Source organism: Mchenga conophoros, linkage group LG3, assembly GCF_057382185.1.
Source record: "Mchenga conophoros isolate Kocher_MC1m ecotype Shallow Benthic linkage group LG3, M_conophoros_male_GT1.1, whole genome shotgun sequence".
In the NCBI taxonomy this organism is placed as follows: Eukaryota; Metazoa; Chordata; class Actinopteri; order Cichliformes; family Cichlidae; genus Mchenga; species Mchenga conophoros.
The window spans coordinates 36,601,585-36,623,265 of NC_140528.1; the positions used below are offsets into that span (position 1 = coordinate 36,601,585).

The window sequence follows — 21,681 nt, forward strand, 5'->3', positions numbered from 1 at the left end:
TGAACTCCTGTCCATAAAAATTATGAACAGAACCGGTAACAAAGGGCAGCCCTGGCGGAGCCCATCATCCACCGGGAACGGGTCCGACTTATGCAAACCAAGCTCTTGCAATGGTTGTATAGGGATTGAATGGCCCATAGCAATGGGCCAGACACCACATTCTCCCGCAACACCTCCCACAGGACACCTCGAAGGACACGGTCGGACTGCCAGTCCACAGGTACTGCCCCTGATCTTCACGCAACATTGCAGAGGCGTGTCAACCAGGACAACCCTACAACGTCCAGGGCCTTCAGGAACTCGGAGCTCTGCCACCAAGGAGTTGTTTAACTGCCTCAGTGACCTCGCCCTGGAAATTGGCGGGTCTTTCCCCTCATCCCCAGACTCTGCTTCCTCCTCGGAAGACGTGTCAGTGGGATTAAGGAGGTCCTCGAAGTATTCCTTCCACCGCCTGACAATTTTCTCAGTCGACGTCAGCAGCACTATACACAGTGCAGGTAGAGCACGGCTATCCCCTCCTGAGACGCCTGATGATTTGCCAGAATCTCTTCGAGGCAGTCCGAAAGTCTTTTTCCATGGCCTCTCCGAACTCCTCCCACATCCGAGTTTTTGCTTCAGCCACTGCGCGAGCCGCATTCCGCTTGGCCTGTTAATACCTGTCGGCTGCCTCCGGAGTCCCACAGGCTAACCAAGCCCGATAGGACTCCTTCTTCAGCCTGGTTGCTCCCTTCACCTCTGGTGTCCACCATTTGGTTCGGGGATTACCACCACGGCAACCACCTTGCGGCCGGAGCTCAATGCAGCAACTTTGGCAATGGAGAGGCTGAACATGGTCCATTCGGGCTCAATGTCCCCCGTCTCCCTCGGAATGCTGTTGAAGCTCTGCCGGAGGTGTGCGTTGAAGATCTCGCGGACTGGGGCCTCTGCTAGATGTTCCCAGCACACCCTCACTACGTGTTTAGGTGCACCGGGTCCGTCCAGCGTCCTCTCACGCCACCTGATCCAACTCACCACCAGGTGGTGATCAGTTGACAGCTCAGCCCCTCTCTTTACCCGAGTGTCCAGAACATTTGGTCGCAGGTCTGGTGATACGATTATAAAATCGATCATTGACCTGCGGCCTAGGAGAGTCCTGGTGCCACGTGCCACTTATGGACACTCTTATGTTCGAACAAGGTGTTCGTTATGGCCAAACTGTGATTTGCAAAGAAGTCCAATAACAAAACACCGCTCGGGTTCAGATCAGGGAGGCCGTTCAATCACGCCCCTCCAGGTCTCGCTGTCGTTACCCACGCGGGAGGATGGGCCCATGTCTCCTCTTTGGGCTGTCCTAAGGCCCGGCCATCAGACGCTCGCCCTCGGGCACCCTCCCCGGGTCTGGCTCTAGGGCGGGGCCCCGGTAACCCTATCCCGGGCAGGGTAAACTGTTCCCTCGATGTTCTCTTCATAAGGGTCTTCTGAATCGCTCTTTGTCTGGTCCTTCACCCAGGACCAATTTGCCATGGGAGACCCTACCACGGGGCAAAAGCCCCCAGACAACATAGCCCCTGGGATCCCTGGGACACACAAACCCCTCCACCACGATAAGGTAGCGATTCATGGAGAGAAAGTCAAACTAATTTTAAATATTCTTTTGAACTCTACTGCATCTCTTTTTAAGACAGTAATTTTAATACATGGAGCTTTCTGGGGGAGTTTGCTGACAGTTTGACTAAATTCAGTTCACAACAGTTGTCTCAGGTTGCTTTCTATATGATGCACCCTACAGTCTTGCAGCATTAAAAGCAAAGTTGAGAGCTTAACATGCAAGTATAGAAATCATTAGTGATGTCATCTTTCATGTACAGTTTATATTTATGGAAGCAAAAATGAATCACTTCCTCTCACGAGTCTAATCGTAACAATCATTTCAACATGGACCAAGACAATTCTTTACTCTGAGCATTACAAGGTATCATGTATAACAACATATAACTGGTTATAATCCTGTCTGCATATGTCCAGGTCTACAACATGTTCTTCTTAACAAGAGCTTGTAACATGGGATTGCTGCACAGTCTGTGTGATGATATATAAAGAGTGTGTATATAGATGATACAGTCACTTTCACATACGTGACAGGATCGGAGCAAGGAGGTGTTAAGTAGTCACATATGTTGGACAAAGTTTCATGCTGGCATTTCATTTGTGTTTCACCCAGAAGTGTAAACAAAAGTTGTATCCAAATATTTATGATCAGCAGAAAGCATGCCAACAAGAGGAAAGTGAAACCAGTCGCTTTTTCTCATCTGTGATTTCCTCACGAAATACCAAATATTAGTTTATTAGATCTTAGATTTTGCACATTGGCAGAGGCCACTTGTAATGCTGATGCAGCTGTGTAGAGTATTTCTATTCCGGGTGTCAGTAGTCACTAAAAGTGATCTTTTAAGCTAAGCATGAAATATATAGAAGTTCAAACAATTTAAGGATGATCAACCAGCAAGACTCACCTCTGTTTCTGCAGTTTTCAGTGAGCAAGTAAAGCTGCTTCAGTAGTTATGCCCATCTGGTTTAACAGTATTGCTGCACATCAGGAAACACACAGTGATCACACCACTAACAGGCACTCTGACTTATTTCCTGCTTGTCTTCCCTGCTAAATAGGGCCAACGTGTTTCTAATACAGGCATGCAATTTTCTGATCACTTGTGATATATGCCATTTTTCTCAGATGACCTCATGATGAGAATGAGGACCCAAGCACACACAAAATGGTGTGAAGGTGTATGTTAAAAAAAAAAGCTAGCCTTTATTATTGGCTTGACACAACACTACAAAGTAATGAGACATGAAACATGAAGGAAACACAGATGGAGATGAAGAACAGAGGTAAACACACATAACAAATATGCACAAAGGGAAAATGAGGAAATGGGTAGGAGACAAAGCTGACACAAATCAGACACGAGCAGGAAGAAGCAAAACAATACACTGATGCAGGGCACAGGACTGTCAAAGTAAAATAAGGACAAACATCAAACCAGGGACACTAGACACAACACAAGAAACACAGGAGGCAGAGAGAACACCTAACACTGGAAATAGTTAACAAATAACCAGGAAACAAGATCAAATTGTGAATATTAATAAACACAAACATAACCACGGAGTCACTAGACTCCAGACCATAACAGTTTGATGTTATCTTCTATTTTAACTGCATCAGTCAGCCATCTAAACCACCCACACCAGCCCCATCTTCATCTTCATCTTGATCCTTATATCTGTCTTTTTTTACTAAAACACACGTTTTGCAGGATGTTGCTGGCACAGCAGTGGCAGAGGCCCCTCTGGCTTTTGGATGAGATTTAAAGTCAGTGTCATAGATGTCAGTCTTCATGAAGATCTATATGAGAGTTAAATCAATACATACACACGCCCACATAGACAGCATCAGTGTTACTGTTGCTATTTTGCTACTGTGGCCGATCAGCTCACAGTGTCACCCTGTATATTATCTCTTCCTCTTTCTGTTGCACTGGTGTTAGGTACTAACATGCAAGTTAGTACCTAACACCAGTGCAGTAATTAACCATTGCAGGTTGATTACTGGTGGTTCCTCTCTCTGCTATAATTGAACTGGTCTCCTGTGCTCATTGATTCATTCATTGGTCTTTCCTGGAGTTTGCTGCTCTCACTGGACAAGCAGTCGACCAATTTACTTGTCACCTTGCAGTGGCAATGCAGTAGTCTTCAGGGGTTACCTGAGTTTAATGACTGATTTACTACACCCAGTGAGTTTTGGATAAAGGTGTCTAAGGCTACGTTCACACTGCAGGTCATAATGCTTAATTCCGTTTCTTTGATCGAATCCGATTTTTTTTGTCCGGTTGTTCACACTACGAATAAAATGTGACACCAAAACACACTCTAGTGTGAACTGTTCACGGCCCTCAAAGCAAAAGAAGTCATCACACACAACATGCTTAGACCCAGACCAAACAGTATTGTTTGACTGATGGCCCTTAACCCTTTAAGACCTAGCATAGAACCAAGTCCGCCAGAGCTTATATTATATTTTGACATGCTGTGGAGCCATTTTTGGGAGCATTTCAAGTTGCTATACATCAATACAACCATTATAGCCCAAATTTTAATAATATGTCTGTCACGGTTCTGGGTCAGTTTCGATTTTTAGTTTATTTTTGAATGATTGGTTTGGTTTTGGGCCCTATGAGTATTATTATTATAATGATGATGTTGATGATTAGAATTCTATGTTTCTGTTTATTCATGTTTAAGGATTTGTTCTCGGTTGTATCTCACGTTTAGTTTAGTTCAGGTTCCATGTGTCATTCTCTGTCTGTCTGTCTCTCAGTGTCAGGTGTGCGTCTTGGTGTAGTGTTCTCGTTTCCTGTTTTATTGTGAAGGTCTGCATCTCATGCGAGTGTGTTCAGTTTTACCTCTGTCTGGTCTTGTTGATTATTCCCAGCTGTGTCCACCACCTGTGTGTAATTCCCCTGTGTTTCTCTGTGTGTATTTAAGTCGTGTCCTCTGTCATTGTAGTTGCTGCTCCATCTGTGTATCCACCATGTTTCATCCATGTGTTCCCTGCTGTCTACCATCGTCTGCCTCTGCTCCCCGTCCTTCATGTTCGTGTTCTGGTTTCTGCGCTGTAGTTCAGTTGTTTTCCAGTATAGTTTGTCTTCGTTTGCCACTTTCCCTTTGCCGTTTATTCAATAAACCACCTTCACACCTTCACGACTGCCTGCATTTGGACCCTCCTTCATTTCTTCCACATGGCTCTTCTCACTCGCCGTGACAGTACGGACCAGCCAGATATGGATCCAGCGGCAGTCACCCCACCCACGGAGCTTCGGAATTTCATAACGGACTCAGCTTCAAAATTAATCAACCTGTGGTTAGAGCATGAGGGAGAAACGTTTCTCTACATTCTGGAAGCCAGGCTACAACAGCTTATTTCCGATTATCCCTGGCTATTGGACTCACTACACCCGCTGGTACAAAACTTCATCCTTCACCCCCCCGCCGCTACCGCTCACCCGCTCGTTTCCACGGAGTACGTGCCGTCCGAACAGCCGGATGAGGGATTATCCGGCCCGTCGGAGCCGTCTCCGAAAAGAAAGCGACGTTCCCGCCGTCGGCGTAGCACCCCACAGCCGGATGTCGGGACATGTAAGCCACCGGCAGTGGTGAGTGAGAGGGACACTGTTTCTGCGTTGCCAGAAACAAGGACGATTTATTCATTTTTCACTATCTCACTATCATTTTCAGTGGAAACACAGAAAATGATAGTGGTTTTTCTATGGCCGCTGCTTCAAAGACTGTTTCTTCTGCCCTCAGTTCAGTCGCCACTAGCTCAGCAGCCTACTCACTCATTCATTCAGTCTTCATCCTCACCGCTGCATTACAAGCAGGGAACACGCTTCATACAAACGTTTGCTGGTTCTCTTAAGCTGGACATCTCTGAGACAATTGCTCCCTCTAGGGCCTCCCCAGAGGCTGAGTGTCGCTCACCAGCCAACTCCACCAGTGACAATGTATGCATTAAGTGCACAGTAATTACATAAATTGCAAAAAAGTGCAATAAACTACAAAACAATTGAAAATCGTTTTTGTTTTTTTAACATATATTTCTAATAGAGAAATTTAAGAGGCTTAACCCTCAAAACTATAAATACAAAAAAGTTGCACAAAATAGTTTCCCACCACAGGAAATTTATTTTGAGTGTCTTCATAGTTTTATTTTTGAAATACACCATTTTTATATACTGCAGGAAAAACGAAAATAAATATTATAATGCAGATTTGCAGAAATGCAGCATATGCATCAAAACAAACTATTTCCAGCAGTGCAATTTGACTTCTAAGCATCCCAGAAACGACACAGAAAGTCATGAAGTCAAAGATAACTTTTAAAAACACCAGTATAGGCCCTGAGGCCCTGATGGTAAAAAACTACATTTTAGTGAAAATGACGTCACTTCCAGTTTCGGGCAGGTAATGGCGGATATGCGATAGTTCACGCTGGCGTCTAGTCCAATGTAGGAAGTGTTATGAACAGCTGATCGGATCGGCAAAGTGTGTTTCTGGAATATTGTGTTTTTGTTGCTGCAAGTGCTTTTTATGCAGTTTTTGCAAAGCTATATGTGGAAGGAAACTGTGACCAAGGACAAGCTGATGGCAAATTCAAATTCAAATTCAAATTCAAATTCAAATTTTATTTGTCACGTACACAGTCATACACAGTACGATATGTAGTGAAATGCTTGGACAACTGCTCGTGACCTAAAGAAAACAAAAAAGGAAAAGGCTATGAATAAGATAGGAAATAAATATGAAAAATTAAAAAGGGTAAATTTAACTAGGAAGGAATAAAATATAAATTAAGGTTAAAAATGAAATAACTGTACAACACAAATTAGAATGAAGGGTAAATTTAACTGGGAAGAATAAGATAAAGATAAATATATAAATTAAAGTTGAAAATAAAATAACTGTACAACAAAATACACAATACACAATATAGAACTATATAAGAATGTATGAAGAAATATAAATAAATATATACACAATAACAGCAGCTGTACAAGTATTAACCGGAAATGAAGAATATAGTGACCAGTGTTGTGCAAAAACAAAGTCCAGAAAGTCCAGTGTGTGTGTAAGAACCGTATGTGTGGGTCAGTACTGTGTGGTGGTGTGATTGAGAGACCGTATCGCCTGCGGGAAGAAGCTCCTCCTCAGTCTCTCTGTGTTGGTCATAAGATGTAAGTACAACTCCTCCGGTTTCATATGCAAAAAAAAAGTATTGCGCTAGCTTACGTGGTTGCAGTGCTACCGGGATTTAAAAATAGCTACGCAAAACGGAGCGTGCCCGCTCCGACCGGCTTTAAAGGGCTAATATGAAGACTTGTTTCTGACTTTACGTTTCCCAATTTTGTTTTAAGTTATAAATTTACTTTGTTATTTACGAATGGCCTAATAATTATCCTTGTTGCTGTTTTAGAGGAGCGGTGCTTCAAAGGATAGTTGCAGATTTCTGTCAGAATCTACAGATTGTACAGTACAAATAAAATGTTCACGTTTCTTGAGCTTTGTCTTTCCATCAGTTTCACTGACATCTACACTGAATGCCCAGGAAATGTTCACGATGTCTTCTCCGGCGCTGATAATTGGCATCTGTCTTGTGTCAGTGACGTAAAAGACAGATTTATGACCTGACTGTAACCAACTTTAAGGTATAAAGGTGAATTACACCACAATAACTACTTGGACCCGTAATGAGGCTCTGGCCAGTATCACAAGACACCAAATTCGTTTGGAGCTAAAGTATTGAGCAGCAATAATGACCTGGACACAATGGTAACTTTTGAGTATCCTCTCTTGTAAAATGATAAATGGCCTGTATTTATATAGCGCTTTTTTAGTCCCTAAGGACCCCAAAGCGCTTTACACAACCAGTCATACGCACACACATTCACACACTGGTGATGGCAGCTTGTATTGTTACAAGGTATAACAGATATTTGTCCAATTTGTACAGCAAAAGTATAAAATAAAATAGTGTGCACACTTAAACAAAATAAAAGTACTCATTGGGGCCCTTTAAGAATTTAGAATTAAGTCGGCAACTTTAAAGGTCCTTCTGAGTGTAATTGGAATGTATGAGTGTGTGGGTGTGTATCTTCTTTGGGGTGGATCGTCCTCAAAGTGGTTGGCTCGCCATCTATCACAACTAGCCTCCTCAGATGGAAGTTGCCTTTCTTGGACGTCTGGGTCAATAATGAAATTTCCCCTTGTGGGACTAATAAAGGTATATCAAATCAAATAACGGGTGAGTCATTTTCAATCAAGGCTGTTTGGTTCTTGGCCTGCATGACACTGGCTTTTGTAGAGGCTCACTGATTTCCTCCACAGGTAGGTAGCCACATGGTAGCAGTCATGTCTATAAAACTTCCTCTCCTGGTTTCAAAATAAAGGTGTTGCAATCCAAATTGATGCAAAACAGCTTTTATTGTGAAGGAGACCCTGCAGGAAGTAAAACATACTGTGTAAACATAATGTGGTAATCTATGTTAAAGACAAGTCTCAGCAAAGCAAGCCCTGAGTCTGTCACACACAGTGTTACTGATAACACATCACTGAGCTGCTTAATTGTTTTTTTGGTTTCATCTTTCTATTGGCCAACACTCTCTTGGTACTAATGTAGGATTTTTCTTAACACAAGTAAGGGAGAGTCCAATCCAGGTTACCTTAATTGATGATTCTAAATTTCCCATTGGTGTAGATGTGAGTGTGAACGGCTGTCCATCTCCCTGTGCTAGCCCTGTGACAGACTGCAGACCTGTCCAGGGTGTAACTCGCCTCTCAGCTTTACCTAACAATAAAAAGTGCCTTGAGGTGACTTTTGTTGTATTGTTATGTTGTTTCAACATCATCATCTTTCTCTTCACCTCAAGTCTAATTTCCTTCACTGCAAGAATGCTCTAATACACAAAACAGTGCATAAAGCCTGCAGACCAGGACCACCCGACACAGGAACAGTTTCTTTCCCCTCGCCATCTCCCTTCTTAACAGTTGACCTGTCACACTGCTCCCACTGCCAGACTGCAGCAGCACCTTATGTACATTTTGTAGTATTCATTCCACCTCATTCATTTCTGTATTTTATGTATATAAGTTTAGATTCGTTATTTATAGTTGGTTTACACAGCTTTGTGTATGTATGTGTAATGTGTATATATAGACACTTGTGTGTGTGTGTGTGTGTGTGTGTGTGAGATTTACATTGCTGTGCTTGAGAGCCACCATCTACTGGAACCAAATTCCCTGTATGTGTCTGCACATATACTTGGCCAATAAACACGATTCTGATTCTGATTCTGATAAACATGAGGATTTTCCTTGATATTCCTACATAAATAGCACAGCTGTTGAACGAGTCTCCAGCTTAAGTTCTTGGGGACCCACACAGAGGCGGAGCCAGACATTTGAAACACCCGGGGCTTAGCCCTAAAGGGTAGTATGCATGTGGGATTTTTTTTCTCTTTTTTTTTTTTTTTGGGGGGGGGGGGGGGGTGTAGAAATGACTGAAAGATTAATAGGCTCTGTTTTGAGTTTTGTTCAAAAAAGAATGACTTCATATAGGGAAAAATATATATCACATGTGCAGGACACCTTAAACTAGTTCTTTAATTAAGCAGCAAGGCAGAACAAAATCAGGGCTGTATCAAGACACGAGGACTAAACCTCAATTCAACCAGACCCAGAACTGATCCGGAATTAAAACAGGACTACAACAGTTCAAAACCAGGACTACTGAGGACTTAACCAAGACAGAACCACAATCAGAACTAGATGATAGTAGAACTAAAAATCATCATAGACCTGCACTACACTTATTTTTTAATTCTACCAAAGTACAATATTTAGATTGAGAAAAGTTTATATAATTATTTAGCCTTGTTGTGCAAACAAGCCTGCATAACTTAATAAATATAGAATTTGAAAAATAACAAACCTAAAAAGAAACACTAGGTATGAGATACATGAGTACCTATGATACGGTGATACTTTTGGTAAACAACCATTTGACTAACATGTGTGTCTCACCTGCTCTTGTTCCACCTCTGTTCTGTCCTCATTCTCTCTCTCCCTCTCGTGGAATGGAATGGAATCGTCTGGAGTTTTCTTATTAATTAACAATAAACTTAGTGTACATGTACTCCTAAATTTAATGAAAGTGCTAAAAAATAGACAGCTCTGTCTCTCTTTATTCTGACATTTAACTAATTCAAAATATATTTCAATATTTATCTAAAACAAAAGTTTACTCTAAATTGATGTTGTACAGTAAAAATGTTTTATGTTTTCTCCCTAAAGTGTATGTAAATATCTGGTTTCAACTGTGAATATACTGCTGTGTATTGAAGTTCCTCTTGTTTTGCATAGAAATATACTGAACAACATACAAAACATAATATATAAAATAACATTTACCTGAGTTTTTTCTTTGAAAGAACCCTCGAATGTCCATTCTTATGTTTCAGTACATAACTGAAACCGATTTAGTCGGGGAGGGTAAGAACTGAAAATATGAAATAAACACACATAAGCTAAGACTCTCTAAAGAAACAGCATTTGTTCGGCTTTTCATTTCGCCATTTGTTGATTCACTTGAAGAGCGAGTAACGTCATATTGGTCAAGTGATCAGTTTGATATCAATCTTTCGTGATGCACCGTCATATTTACATTATTTGTACGGTACGAATGATTTGCTTTGGTACCTGGTCAAACTTAAGCTCTCCTTAGTATGGCTGGCTCCGTTTCTCCAACAGCGCATTCACAGGCAGCAGCTGCCCCGCCCCCTCGCTCAGTCGCTTAGTGCCTGAGCTCGGATCATACCAATATCAGGGGGGATTCACGCACAGTTGTAAATTCCCACAGTGTGCACTATGTGCTTCGAATATTGTGTGTACTTTTTGTTTTATACAGTTGTCAGCCAGGCATCTAACTATGAAAAAATTACACTCCAAAAGACCCCGGGCTTCTGACAAAACAACCCGGGCTTAAGCCCAGTAAGCCACCCCCACGCTCCGCCCCTGGACCCACATCTCTGAGAATCTGTCAATTAACACCTCCAGCCTGGTCAAGAAGGCCCATCAGCAATGTTCCCTCTAAGCTGTGCACGTGCGCAATTGCGCACTGCTGTTGTCACTCTGCCTCCACCATGGAGACTGATCTCCATGGTGATGAGTACAATTGGCAGCTGAAACTGTTGTGAACTTCTCCATGAGTCATATTTCCTGTTTCAGAGCTGCTGATTGGCTCTTTGGGCCCTTTACCTTCAGGAGGTCATGGACGAAGCACTGAAGTCGTTTATCACGTAAAAAATATTTTTAGTTTATAATAATTTGATAAATAATAAAATATTAATAAAAACTGGAGGTTTTTTTAGAACTTAGATTTTAAGCGATTTATGCCTTTTTTGCTGCTCTTTTTTAAACTTATTCCCTTTAAACTGTATTTATTCTTTTTAAAATATATTGGTTATTGCACTGTAGAGGCTGCTGAGGAACAGTATTTCGTTTCATGCTGTGTAACACGAAATGACAATAACCAATAAAGTCTTGAGAGCTGCCATCATTGTTCCAGCAGGAGGCAGTAAAACACCAAACTGCACCTGTTGTGCTGAAAAGGTGTGAGCATGTGCAGCAACCCAGTAAGTTACCTGAATATCTCTCTCTCTCTCTCACACACACACACACACACACACACACACACACACACACACACACACAGTACTGATACTAATGACTCGCTCTCACATCTATTTGGGTTTAATGTCAGGGTATATTTGTGGATGAAAGTTTTGGTAGGACACATGATGTGGACAGTCTGGTAATCCCAGAATATTTTAATGTAAGAAAACTCCAGACAGCTCTGGAGAAAGTTTCAGAGTAAAAGCCCTGGAGTGTTTTACATGTTATTCTGTTGGATTAAATCTGACGGAGCTGATTCATAAACACTTCACTGCCAGGTATCAGGTGACCTGCAGAGACTGATCCTACAAACACTCAGAAACAGAGTAAACCAAACTGCACCACAGTGATCAGACGAAACCTTCCTGACATGAACACAGCTCCTCAGTAAAAACTGTGAACCAGCAGAGAGACTACACCCAGCACCATACACCACCTCTCTGACACAGTACACCCTCGGGCAGGTGGTGTCCCCATAAACAGTGTGAGAAGCTCTGATTATTTACTATGTTCAAACAAACTGAGTGTCCACAAACGTCTGAGCTCACAGTGAGAGCTGCTGGCACAGTTTGGAGGTGTTCTGCCCCCTGCTGGACACACAGAGCTACAACATGAGGATCAGAGGAGGCTGGTGCTGCTTCACCTTTAGACACAAGAAGGAGGTCAACAAATGTAGAAACAGAGATTGTTTTTAAACCTGTAAAGGGGGAAATCCTGACGAACCAATCCACAGCCAGAAAAGAAGACTAACTCTGTGCTGCTCCAATCAGGAATCAGCTCTGTTACTGTGTGAGTGTGTAAAGTCACAGAGTAGCTGGTTTCAAATGTATCTATAACGTTTATTCACATTTTATTTAGGCTTCAAAAAACAGTCCAAGTTTATTTCTTTGGACTTTGTTCACTTAATGGATGTTTCCCTGCATTTCTATTTTCACACAGTTTATTTCTTACAGCAGGAAAACTGAACAGAATGTATGTAAGAGGTCAGAGTGAGGATGACGTCACTTAATACAGGAAATACATGTTTGTCTGTTTTGATGATGAAGGACTTCTTCAGCTCTGTAAACAGCTACACTTGAGAGGACAGAGGTGATTTCATGGATCAATAACAATGTGTTTATCAGCTTTCATCATCGCAGTGCAGACATGACGTCAGATCTATCAGAGTGAAGGCCGTCTCTCTGATGACGTCACAGAGCAGAGTCCTTCTGTCCAATAAAGGATCTCAGATCAGCTGCTGCCATCTTGTGGCCACAGTTGGTTACTGTCTCTGAAAGTTGTCTCATGTTTCCTGTTGTCCTGCTAACAAAGGCTGGAGCTCATCATGCTGAGAGGGCAGCAGCATTTTGTGGCTCTTCACACATGTTCATTATATTCTGATGATCCTGGATGGAGACAAACTACAGATAAGTGTGTTCAGCCCAACTAGTTTATCTCATTACAGCAGTTTGATGTTTCCCTTTGAATCCCCCTGAAGATCCTGACAGTGAAGCACGTACATAATACTCCAGCCTTTCAACTCTGAGCTTATTTAGTTCTATTAATACACTGAAATCTCATTTGTGTCATGAAGAAAGTCTTTAATCAAACAGAATTCAAAGATCAGAAACATTTCATATATGGAGTTAAACATGAATCATTGTTTCAACAACATATTTATTGTTGTCATAAACAGACAAGAAGACAACAACAAACTGCTCCTCCCATTCAACACATGTCAGTCCATATCCCAGCAAACTAAATCATCTCCATTTACACATCAAATAGAAACATGAATCACTTGTAATGATTAGAAACTTGATAGAACTTCAAATCTAGTTTGGGGAGTCATTCAGTGAGAAACAGTGAAATGATTTTCCATGTGAAAAGGTGGACAGCAGAAACAGAAAGAAACAGTGAAACTAAAAGAGAAACAAAGAGCTTAGGAACAACGAGGCAGCAGGAGGACAGCTGCAGTTTAACAGCTTCAACTCACTGACAGGAAACAACATTAGAAACATCATCATCCTCAACTCATCTGCTGCACTGACACTGACACCTTCAACGGACACACCTTCACTTCACCATCAGTATAAATGTATGGAAACATCCTGTGAGTGAAAGTGTGTGTGAAGGTGTGTATGTGTGTGTTAGTATCAGGATCAGAGAACAACAGCTTTCCTCTGTTCCAGTCCAGATTCACTCTGATCCTCTGGAGCTTCTTCTCTACTGAGAGAGCAGAATCTGCTGATGGTGAGAGTGCTGAGTATTTACCTTCATAGAACCATATTATCCATAATCCAGACAGGTTGTCTCCCTTCCTCTGCACAGACTCTGCTGACACACCCAGTGCCCACCCTGTACTGTCTCCAACTTCAACATCCCAGCTGTGAGTCCCTGAGTTAAAGCCCTCAGAGCCCAGGACAGAGTAGTAAAAATCAAACCTCTCTGGATTATCAGGAAGCTGCTGCTTCTCTCCTTCTCTCACACTGGTCAGATCTTCAGACAGGATGAGTTCTGGATGAGCAGTGTTTGGGTCCGGGATGAGAGGAGTGTAGGAGACCATGTCCTTCATGTTGTTCCAGATGTTGAAGGTCAGGTTGCCCAGGTGTTTGGCCTGGTCTATCAGAGCTCCTGAGGGCAGCTGTGGATCATCCAGCAGGGGGCAGCGCTGGACTCTTTCCACTGCAGCCTTGTAGTTGTGCAGGAATGAGACGTCTTCAGCTCTCAGCTCTTCCTCTGTGGCTCTGACTGTGTCTGAAAGAGCTGCTATCTCTCTGCTCAGAGCCTCCATCTTCTCCTTCATCATCCCACTCTTCTGCTCCTCTTCCTCCCTCAGTGCAGCCAGCCTGGCCTCCTCTTCCTCTGCTAGAAACTGCTGAAGCTTCTTAAACTGCTCCTTAATCTGCCTCTCTGTGTGTCGGGCCTGGACCTTAATGTGTTCTGCTGTTTGATCAAACTTCACTTGAACTTCTTCACAAACCTTTAACTTCTTCTTTAAGGGCTCCAGAGTTTCCTGAAGTTCCTTCTTGTGTTGTTGTGCAGCTTCATCGATGGGTCTGAATCTGTGATTGGTGTGTTTTTCTGAGGCACAGCAGACGACACACACTGGCTGCTGATGGTCCAGACAGAAGAGTTTGAGTTTCTCAGAGTGCAGACTGCAGAGAGCCTCTGAAGCTCTCTGATCTCTCTCCTGTAAGAACGACTCACACAGGTTCTTTAAAGCCAGATTTAAAGGTGGATCATTCCTTGAAGATCTTCTGTTACAAACTGGACACTCGTGTGTTGGTCTCTCTCTCCACCATCTCTTCAGACAGTCTTTACAGAAGCTGTGGCTACATGACAGAAGAACAGGATCTCTGAAGACCTCCTGACAGACCGGACAGCAGAGATCCTCCTCTGATCTGGAAGCCATTGAGTCTGTGAGTGAAGCTGAAAACAGCAGACAGGAAGTACAGTCAGTCCTGGCTCCCCTCCCTCCTCTACCACCTTCACTGAAACTTCCTTTGAGTCGTGTTTTTGCTCAAACTCACATTCAGTGTGTGGAGCGTCAGCAGCTTGAAGCAGCAGTGTCGGAGTTTTCCACTTTTCTCTCCTGTAGCTGGACTCACTCAGAGGAAGCTGCTAGTTTGGTCTGAGCTCAGTCTGATCGTCTGTGCGTATCTCTGCACTGAGGAGGAGGAACTTCCTGTTTCCTGGTTTGTCGCATTTGAGTGACGTGAGGGGAGGAGAAAATGTTGCTGTTTGACTTTTAACTAAGGTGTGTTTCAATCCTGCCTGCAGCTCAAAAGCTGTAAAACAGGTTTTGTCTTTTCACCTCCACAGGTCACAACATGAAACCTGTTGTGAAGTTTATAAAATAAAGTGTCACTCGGTGGTGCAGCTGTTTGTCAGCTTCTATTTTAGACTTTGTTCTGGTTCTTGTTCAGGTTCCCAGCAGTGGGAGTGTAATGCAGTCACACACACACAGGTGGTGTTAAGGTGGATTCACTTAGTTACTGACAGTGGTGTTATTTCCTGTAACTAAGGGTGTGTTTCACTCCAAAGTTCAGACATTAACCTGCCAGAAGTTGTAAAAGTTACTAATAAAGAGCTTTTATCTCATTTCACATGCAGGTCAGAGCATGAAAGCTGTGATGCAGCAGTTTGAGAAAAATTGCTGCTGATATAAAATATTTTTTGATTCATTAATGTTGAATTCTCTTGCAGTGCTGTTGTTGTACATGTTGTTGCAGTATATTAATAACTAACCTCGTATTGTGGATGAATAATCTTAGTTGTTCTCCTGACTGAAGTTTGGCCCGTGTATAGCATCCTGCTATGCAACTGCATTTGTCCCTGACCACTTGAATCCCTCACGTTAACTTTTATTGAGTGGAAAAAAAGTTGGCGTTCATCCTCCAGCTTCACTTTACTAATGTTATGCTAACATAGCTGTGTCGCTAGCAATCACGTAGCACAACATTATATACCAGGTAGTCCAACTTCAGTAACCCTGCAAACGCCACTGCTGTTTAGTTTTCTGTCTTTGTTTACGCTGGAAGTGGCAGCAGAGCTGTACGTTTGAATTAGTTTCAAAAATCTCTCAGTCAAAACATTGTATGAAATGTCTAGGTGGAAACTAGCGAGCTAACTTCCTGTTAACTTCTAACTCTGTTAAATTTAATAACTTCTGTTTTCATGGATGCCCGGATGTTAAACTTAATTGTTACACCTGGTGAAGCAGCAACGCTGATCATTTTATTAAAGATGAAAGAATTTAGACCGTTTTTAACTCTCAGTGTTCGTTTGACTTTGGGACCTGAAACAGATGGAGTTTTGGACCCAGATTACTCCGCGAAGCTCCTCACTACGGCAGCCATAATGCTCTGACAATCCATCAAGCAGTGCGGCTTACCAAAGTTGTACTAAAACATTTTTAACAGATTTCTGCAGCTAAAATGGGTTCGAGGTCAGTAAGCACAACCAGAATTCATACATAAGGCATAGGGGTGCAACGATATTCATATCGATATTGAACCGTTCGATACAGTGCTTTCGGTTCGGTACGCATATGTATCGAACAATACAAAATTTGTAATTTATTTTATCAACTTTCCTTCTGACGATGCTGTCTGTGTTGAGCGCTCAGTGAATCTGCGTTCGACTACTCCGCCTAGGCTGCACTGTCAAGCGCAGATCCACTGAGCGCTCAACACAGACAGCATCGTCAGAAGGAAGAGCGCAGGGCAAGCTAGCGAGACAGAAGTTAAGCTCTCCGTGCAACATGAACCTCCCCCACCCTCATTCAGATCTGGCGTTTGGAATTATTTTGGTTTTCATGTGACGTATGACCCTGAAGGTAAGCGCATCATGGACTAAAGTAAAACAGTATGTTGGATGTGCCATGCAATGCTCAATTACATGGGTGGGAACTAGTGTGTTAGCGCAGTTAGCTCGTTAACGTGTTGACGCCGTCTAGCCCCATGCACGGGGCGATCGGCGGTAGCTCGTTAACGGAGATTTGTCGTGTTGTGGCGTTAACGTCATTTCAACGAGATTAACCTGACAGCACTAGTGGGAACACAACGAATATGACTGCACATTTACGCCGACATCATCCTAGTGCAAATACAAGTGGAAGCAGACAAAAACAAGCAAGCATGCTACTAACTTTAGCCGAGTCATTTAGACAGCTGTTAGCACATGATTCTCCTTATATATGTTTAATATGCTGCTGAGAATATAGCCCAGAAGAAGCGGATAGTATAGCTTTTATTTTGGAAAGAGCCATTTCTCTGTAATAAACTCTCTTTTCCAAAGATGAGTGATTCCTCAATCAGATACAGGGCTTGCAATATCGCTAGCCCGACGTCCCGGGGCTAGCGATTTTTTCAGTCGGGCTACCAAAATCTATCTCTTCCCTGCCCGTCGGGCTATTGTAGGAAGGAAAAATATATGTCAATGCTTTTGCATTCTTTCGGAAATGTAGCTGGGTAATTATGTCATTGGCATCGGTGAGCCACTGTCAATATGTGACATATTGAAATCGCGTTTGAATTTGCGCTTGTTTTTTTGCTTTCACTTTGCAATCGTGCAAACTGTGTATAGAGAGCGACAGCACTGATCTGTGAGTGATGATAATTTGTGCACCAATTCCTCTGACATTGTCTTATTAATTGTTAGCTTACTATGCAAACATGACAAGTGAAATCTCCTGCAGCAAGCTTAAACATGTGAGAGGTTGATCGTGCAGAGAATCGCTGAGCTTATGTGAGTGCGTGTGTAAAAGCAGCAGGATATATATTTTAGTTCTGCTGAGCCAAATAAGACAGGTCAGGGTGAAGAAGTGACAGCCAAAGAAAAGCTTACCACAAAACGGAGAAGTTATGACAAATCAGACTATAAGGCAAAAAGAAAGTGCAGCTTTATGGTTTCATGGACAAAAGAATTTCTGTGGCTGCAACATGACGAGCTAAATAACCAGGGCTGCACATAAGTGGTCCGCAGGTGCGCATTCGCTGTCAAAATAAAAAACACGCACAAGGGTTAGGGTTAAATTTAAAAACTCTACTTTTGAGTTAAAATATATATTTATAATTTTAATAAATGACAAATTAAAAAGGCATGAACATGTTTTTTTGTATCGAAAAAATATCGAACCGTGACACCAAAGTATCGAACCGAACCGAACCGTGAATTTTGTGTATCGTTGCACCCCTAATAAGGCACACTCTCGATTTTTGAGAATTAAAGGATTTTAAGTGTGCCTTGTAGTGTGGAAAATATGTTATACAGAAGAAAAGAATAACAGCCGCAGGGCCAGGACTGCCATAATGAATTAAATAAATACACCATTAAATAATTAATTAAATGTGTCAATAATTAATTAAAATCGGAAATAATTAATTACATAAATATTTACGACACATGTAATTAATTCATTATTGACATATTTAATTAATTATTGCCACATTTAAATAATTATTTAATGGTGTATTTAATTAATTCCTTTTGGCACAGTTGACTCCTTCAGGTCTCACCATGAACTAATTGTATCTGTCAACCATCAGTGCCTCTTTTTCTTGAAGACATTGTAGCAGAACCACCTGTCTACTGACATACTGGCAAACTTCTACTGGTGTGCGATAGAGAGCATCCTGACCAACTGTGTCACAGTCTGGTATGGGAACTGCTCTGTTGCTGACCGCAAGGCACTGCAGCGGCCAAAACATCACAGGGACACCACTTCCTGTTATTGAGGATGTCCACAAGAAGAGAGGTATACACGAGCATGCATCATTCTCAGGGACTCCTCTCATCCTGACAATAAACTTTTCCAGCTCCTCCCCTCCAGAAGACGCTACAGGACCCTGCAGATTAAAACCAGCTGGTTTAGGAACAGCTTATTACCCACAGCTGTCACCCCACTGAACTCAATATCCCGCTGAACCTTTCCATCCACACCCCCCTATCCCTCCCAGTGACCATGATCACGACTGTCATTCATTCTCAACATTCACCATATGCTCACAGTGGTTACTGTTATAGTTTAGGACAGCGGTCCCCAACCCCCGGGCCTCGGACCAGTACTGGTCCGTGAGTCGTTTGGTACCGGGCCGCGAGAGTTGAGGCTCAGGTGTGAAATGTATAGTTTTCAGGGTTTTTATCGATTTTCTGCGTTATTTTGTTATCGTTTTTATCGTTAACTCGGTTTTCCTGGGTCTTTTCACGTGTGTTATGAATAAATCTTCTTTTTTTCGGTACCGGTACTAGTTTTATTTTGTTGTATTTATCCGCGACACCTTAAAGGCCGGTCCGTGAAAATAATGTCGGGCATAAACCGGTCCGTGGCGCAAAAAAGGTTGGGGACCGCTGCTTTAGGACACTAGCATAGTCTCTGTTATGGTGCGTACACTCATAGGACTCTGTAGATCTGTTTAACTCACACCAGTACATTGGTCTATATGTAGCACATCTATTTAGAAAATCTGTATAATTGTTCATGGTGCATCTGTATATCTGCCCATCTGTACAGTAATATAGAACATCTATATGCTATATGTGATAGATTGATTATTTGTTGAAGTCCATAATGGAGTAAAAAGTTGTGGTTAAAAGTTACCCAATATATTATTCAATTTATTTCAAATATGTAAATGTATAAACAAGGGTAAAAGAAGTCCCATTAAGAGACGTAATGTAACACAGGCTAAAATAGTTAAAAGAGTTCATGACTATGTTCAACCGGATAATAATCCTTAATGTGACTACAACCTGTGTAACATTCAATCTGTGATCTACTTGTCGAGCCTGGGAAATAATCCATGTGATTTAGTGATCATGATTGATTAGTTATGCCTGCTGTTGCCGGAAGGGGGAGCTCTGGCCACGATGCCTCATTCGCAATGAAGCTGCTGAAAGAGAAGCATCGTGTCTGAGCGTCGTCATTGACTTATCCCCTTTTCAGGTAATAATTGTGCAATTCTGCTGTTGGACTTTACAAATATGTATGTTGAGTTGTACTGACCATGTTTCCAAATGTACCAAGAGGTTACTAGGAATACTTAGATGACCTGTTTTAACTGTGATGTTAGGATAAGCTATAAGCAGCAAGCTAAGCTAAGCGCTCTGTTGGTGGCTAGCATGAAGCATTATCGTGCCAGTCTGTGTATGAAACATACATTGTGTGCATTTTGCATTTGATCTGGACGAAGAACATGTTTATTTTGTATGAAGAGACAAATGCCTATTAGTGTTTTTATATGAATATTTTGTTTATTTTCTGTACATTTCAGTTTAATGATCTAAGTTTGTCTATTGATTCATAACCTGTTTTTGTAAATTCTTACATTCAATTTAATCTGTAACTTATAGAAAAGGAAAGAAAACAGTCTTGAGGTATATTGTCTTACAACTAACAGAGACTGTACATCGTTGTTAGGATGTTTAATACTTTTGTATGTATGTTTATATTTCTGAATCATTCGCAATGAAGCTGCTGAAAGAGAAGCATCGTGTCTGAGCGTCGTCATTGACTTATCCCCTTTTCAGGGTCTAACATTTTGGAGGCACCGCTGGGATGGATGTGATGAGGGCCCGCTGTCCCAGATAGACGCCCCAGTCATCATTCAACCCCTCACATCAAATACCACGGTGGGAGATACAGTGTGCTGGTTTCGACAGTTACGCAGAGGGACCTGCATGCAACCTGAGGTTAACTACTGGTGCCAGGGAAGCTGCACTGACTCTTCTGCAAAGAGGTCTTACATCACACTAATCTTTTCCACAAGCCACAGACTGAAATGGAGTCTTCAGGGCTAGAGGACCTGAAGTTAGAAGTTGCTGGTACATTGTATACAGTGACAAGAGACATTTTGATCGAAGTTTGTGATTTCCTAAATATTGCTGGTTCAAAACTTGAAAGGGTATCGGGTAAAAGTCGTTCCTCTCTCATTTCCTATATAATACAGCACTTAGAAAGAGAGGAGCTGGATGAGCTTGAAGATGAGGGAATGTCTGAGCTACTGATTTTGAAAGACAAAATTTTGGAGTTGCAACAGGCTGCTCAGAACGGTACATCGGGACACAAAACCTCAGATACTAACCAGACAGATGAGGTGCAGGAACAGGTTGGTGAGGCCTCAGAAGAAGGACAACTGATAAAGGAAATAGAGACGCTTCAGTTGGCTCTTGCATTATCACGACAGAACAAGGCGAAGCAACCTAGTACAGCCAAACTGTCGATGAGTGTGGGGGACAATAGTGCTAAACAAACCCCTCCACCTTTTCTGACACTACCGTGGGGCAGAGAATTCAAAATATCAGGTCAGATTGGTGAGCCCGGCCAAAAGGATAAACTAACTTTCTCCAGCCTAGCCCATCAGATCGAACAAGGCATCAGCAAAGGAGTCCCTGAAATAGAAATAGTTGATGCAGTAATTAGGGCAATAGCACCAGGCTTACAATTGCGTAGCTACCTAGAGGGCAAAACCAACCTTACATTGCCTACCCTGAGGAGGATTCTAAGGTCCCACTACCAAGAACGAGGGGCAACAGAACTTTACAAACAACTCACGTCAGAGGTCCAAAGCATTAAAGAAACCCCACAAACTTTCTTAATCCGTGCCCTAGACTTAAGACAGAAAATTCTGTTTGCATCGCAAGAAGCTGAATCTGGCTTAAGATATGATCCTGTGCTTGTACAGAGCATGTTCCTTCATACAGTTCTGACAGGCCTGCAAAATGATAACATTAAGAGTGACCTCCAGCCCTACCTACAGGAAACCACAACCAGTGATGAGCTCCTCCTTGAGAAACTCAATGTTGCCTGTGCAAATGAAGCAGAGAGACAAAATAAAAAGAAGTTACTCTCTCAGCAGCGGCCAACCACTGTGCATTCACTTCAGTCTGACACCCCTGCAGATAAAAAAGGGAAAAACCTAAAATCTGAAT

At 42.3% G+C, this 21,681-nt stretch overlaps 2 protein-coding genes across 2 annotated transcripts in view; both read right to left on the bottom strand.

Annotated features, from left to right (window-relative positions):
- Positions 1–21,681, bottom strand: part of LOC146578426 (T-cell surface protein tactile-like) — a 553,052-nt gene that overhangs the window by 288,229 nt on the left and 243,142 nt on the right. The window lies entirely within an intron of this gene.
- On the bottom strand, positions 12,836–14,674 carry LOC146578451 (nuclear factor 7, ovary-like). Its single transcript, XM_085268777.1, has one exon. The coding sequence runs from the start codon at positions 14,660–14,662 to the stop codon at positions 13,277–13,279; it is 1,386 nt and encodes a 461-aa protein (XP_085124903.1). The 5' UTR covers positions 14,663–14,674; the 3' UTR covers positions 12,836–13,276.

Bases quoted from the DNA above. Each gene is read 5' to 3' on its own strand.
- LOC146578451 (XM_085268777.1), bottom strand. From the start codon at position 14,662: ATGGCTTCCAGATCAGAGGAGGATCTCTGCTGTCCGGTCTGTCAGGAG.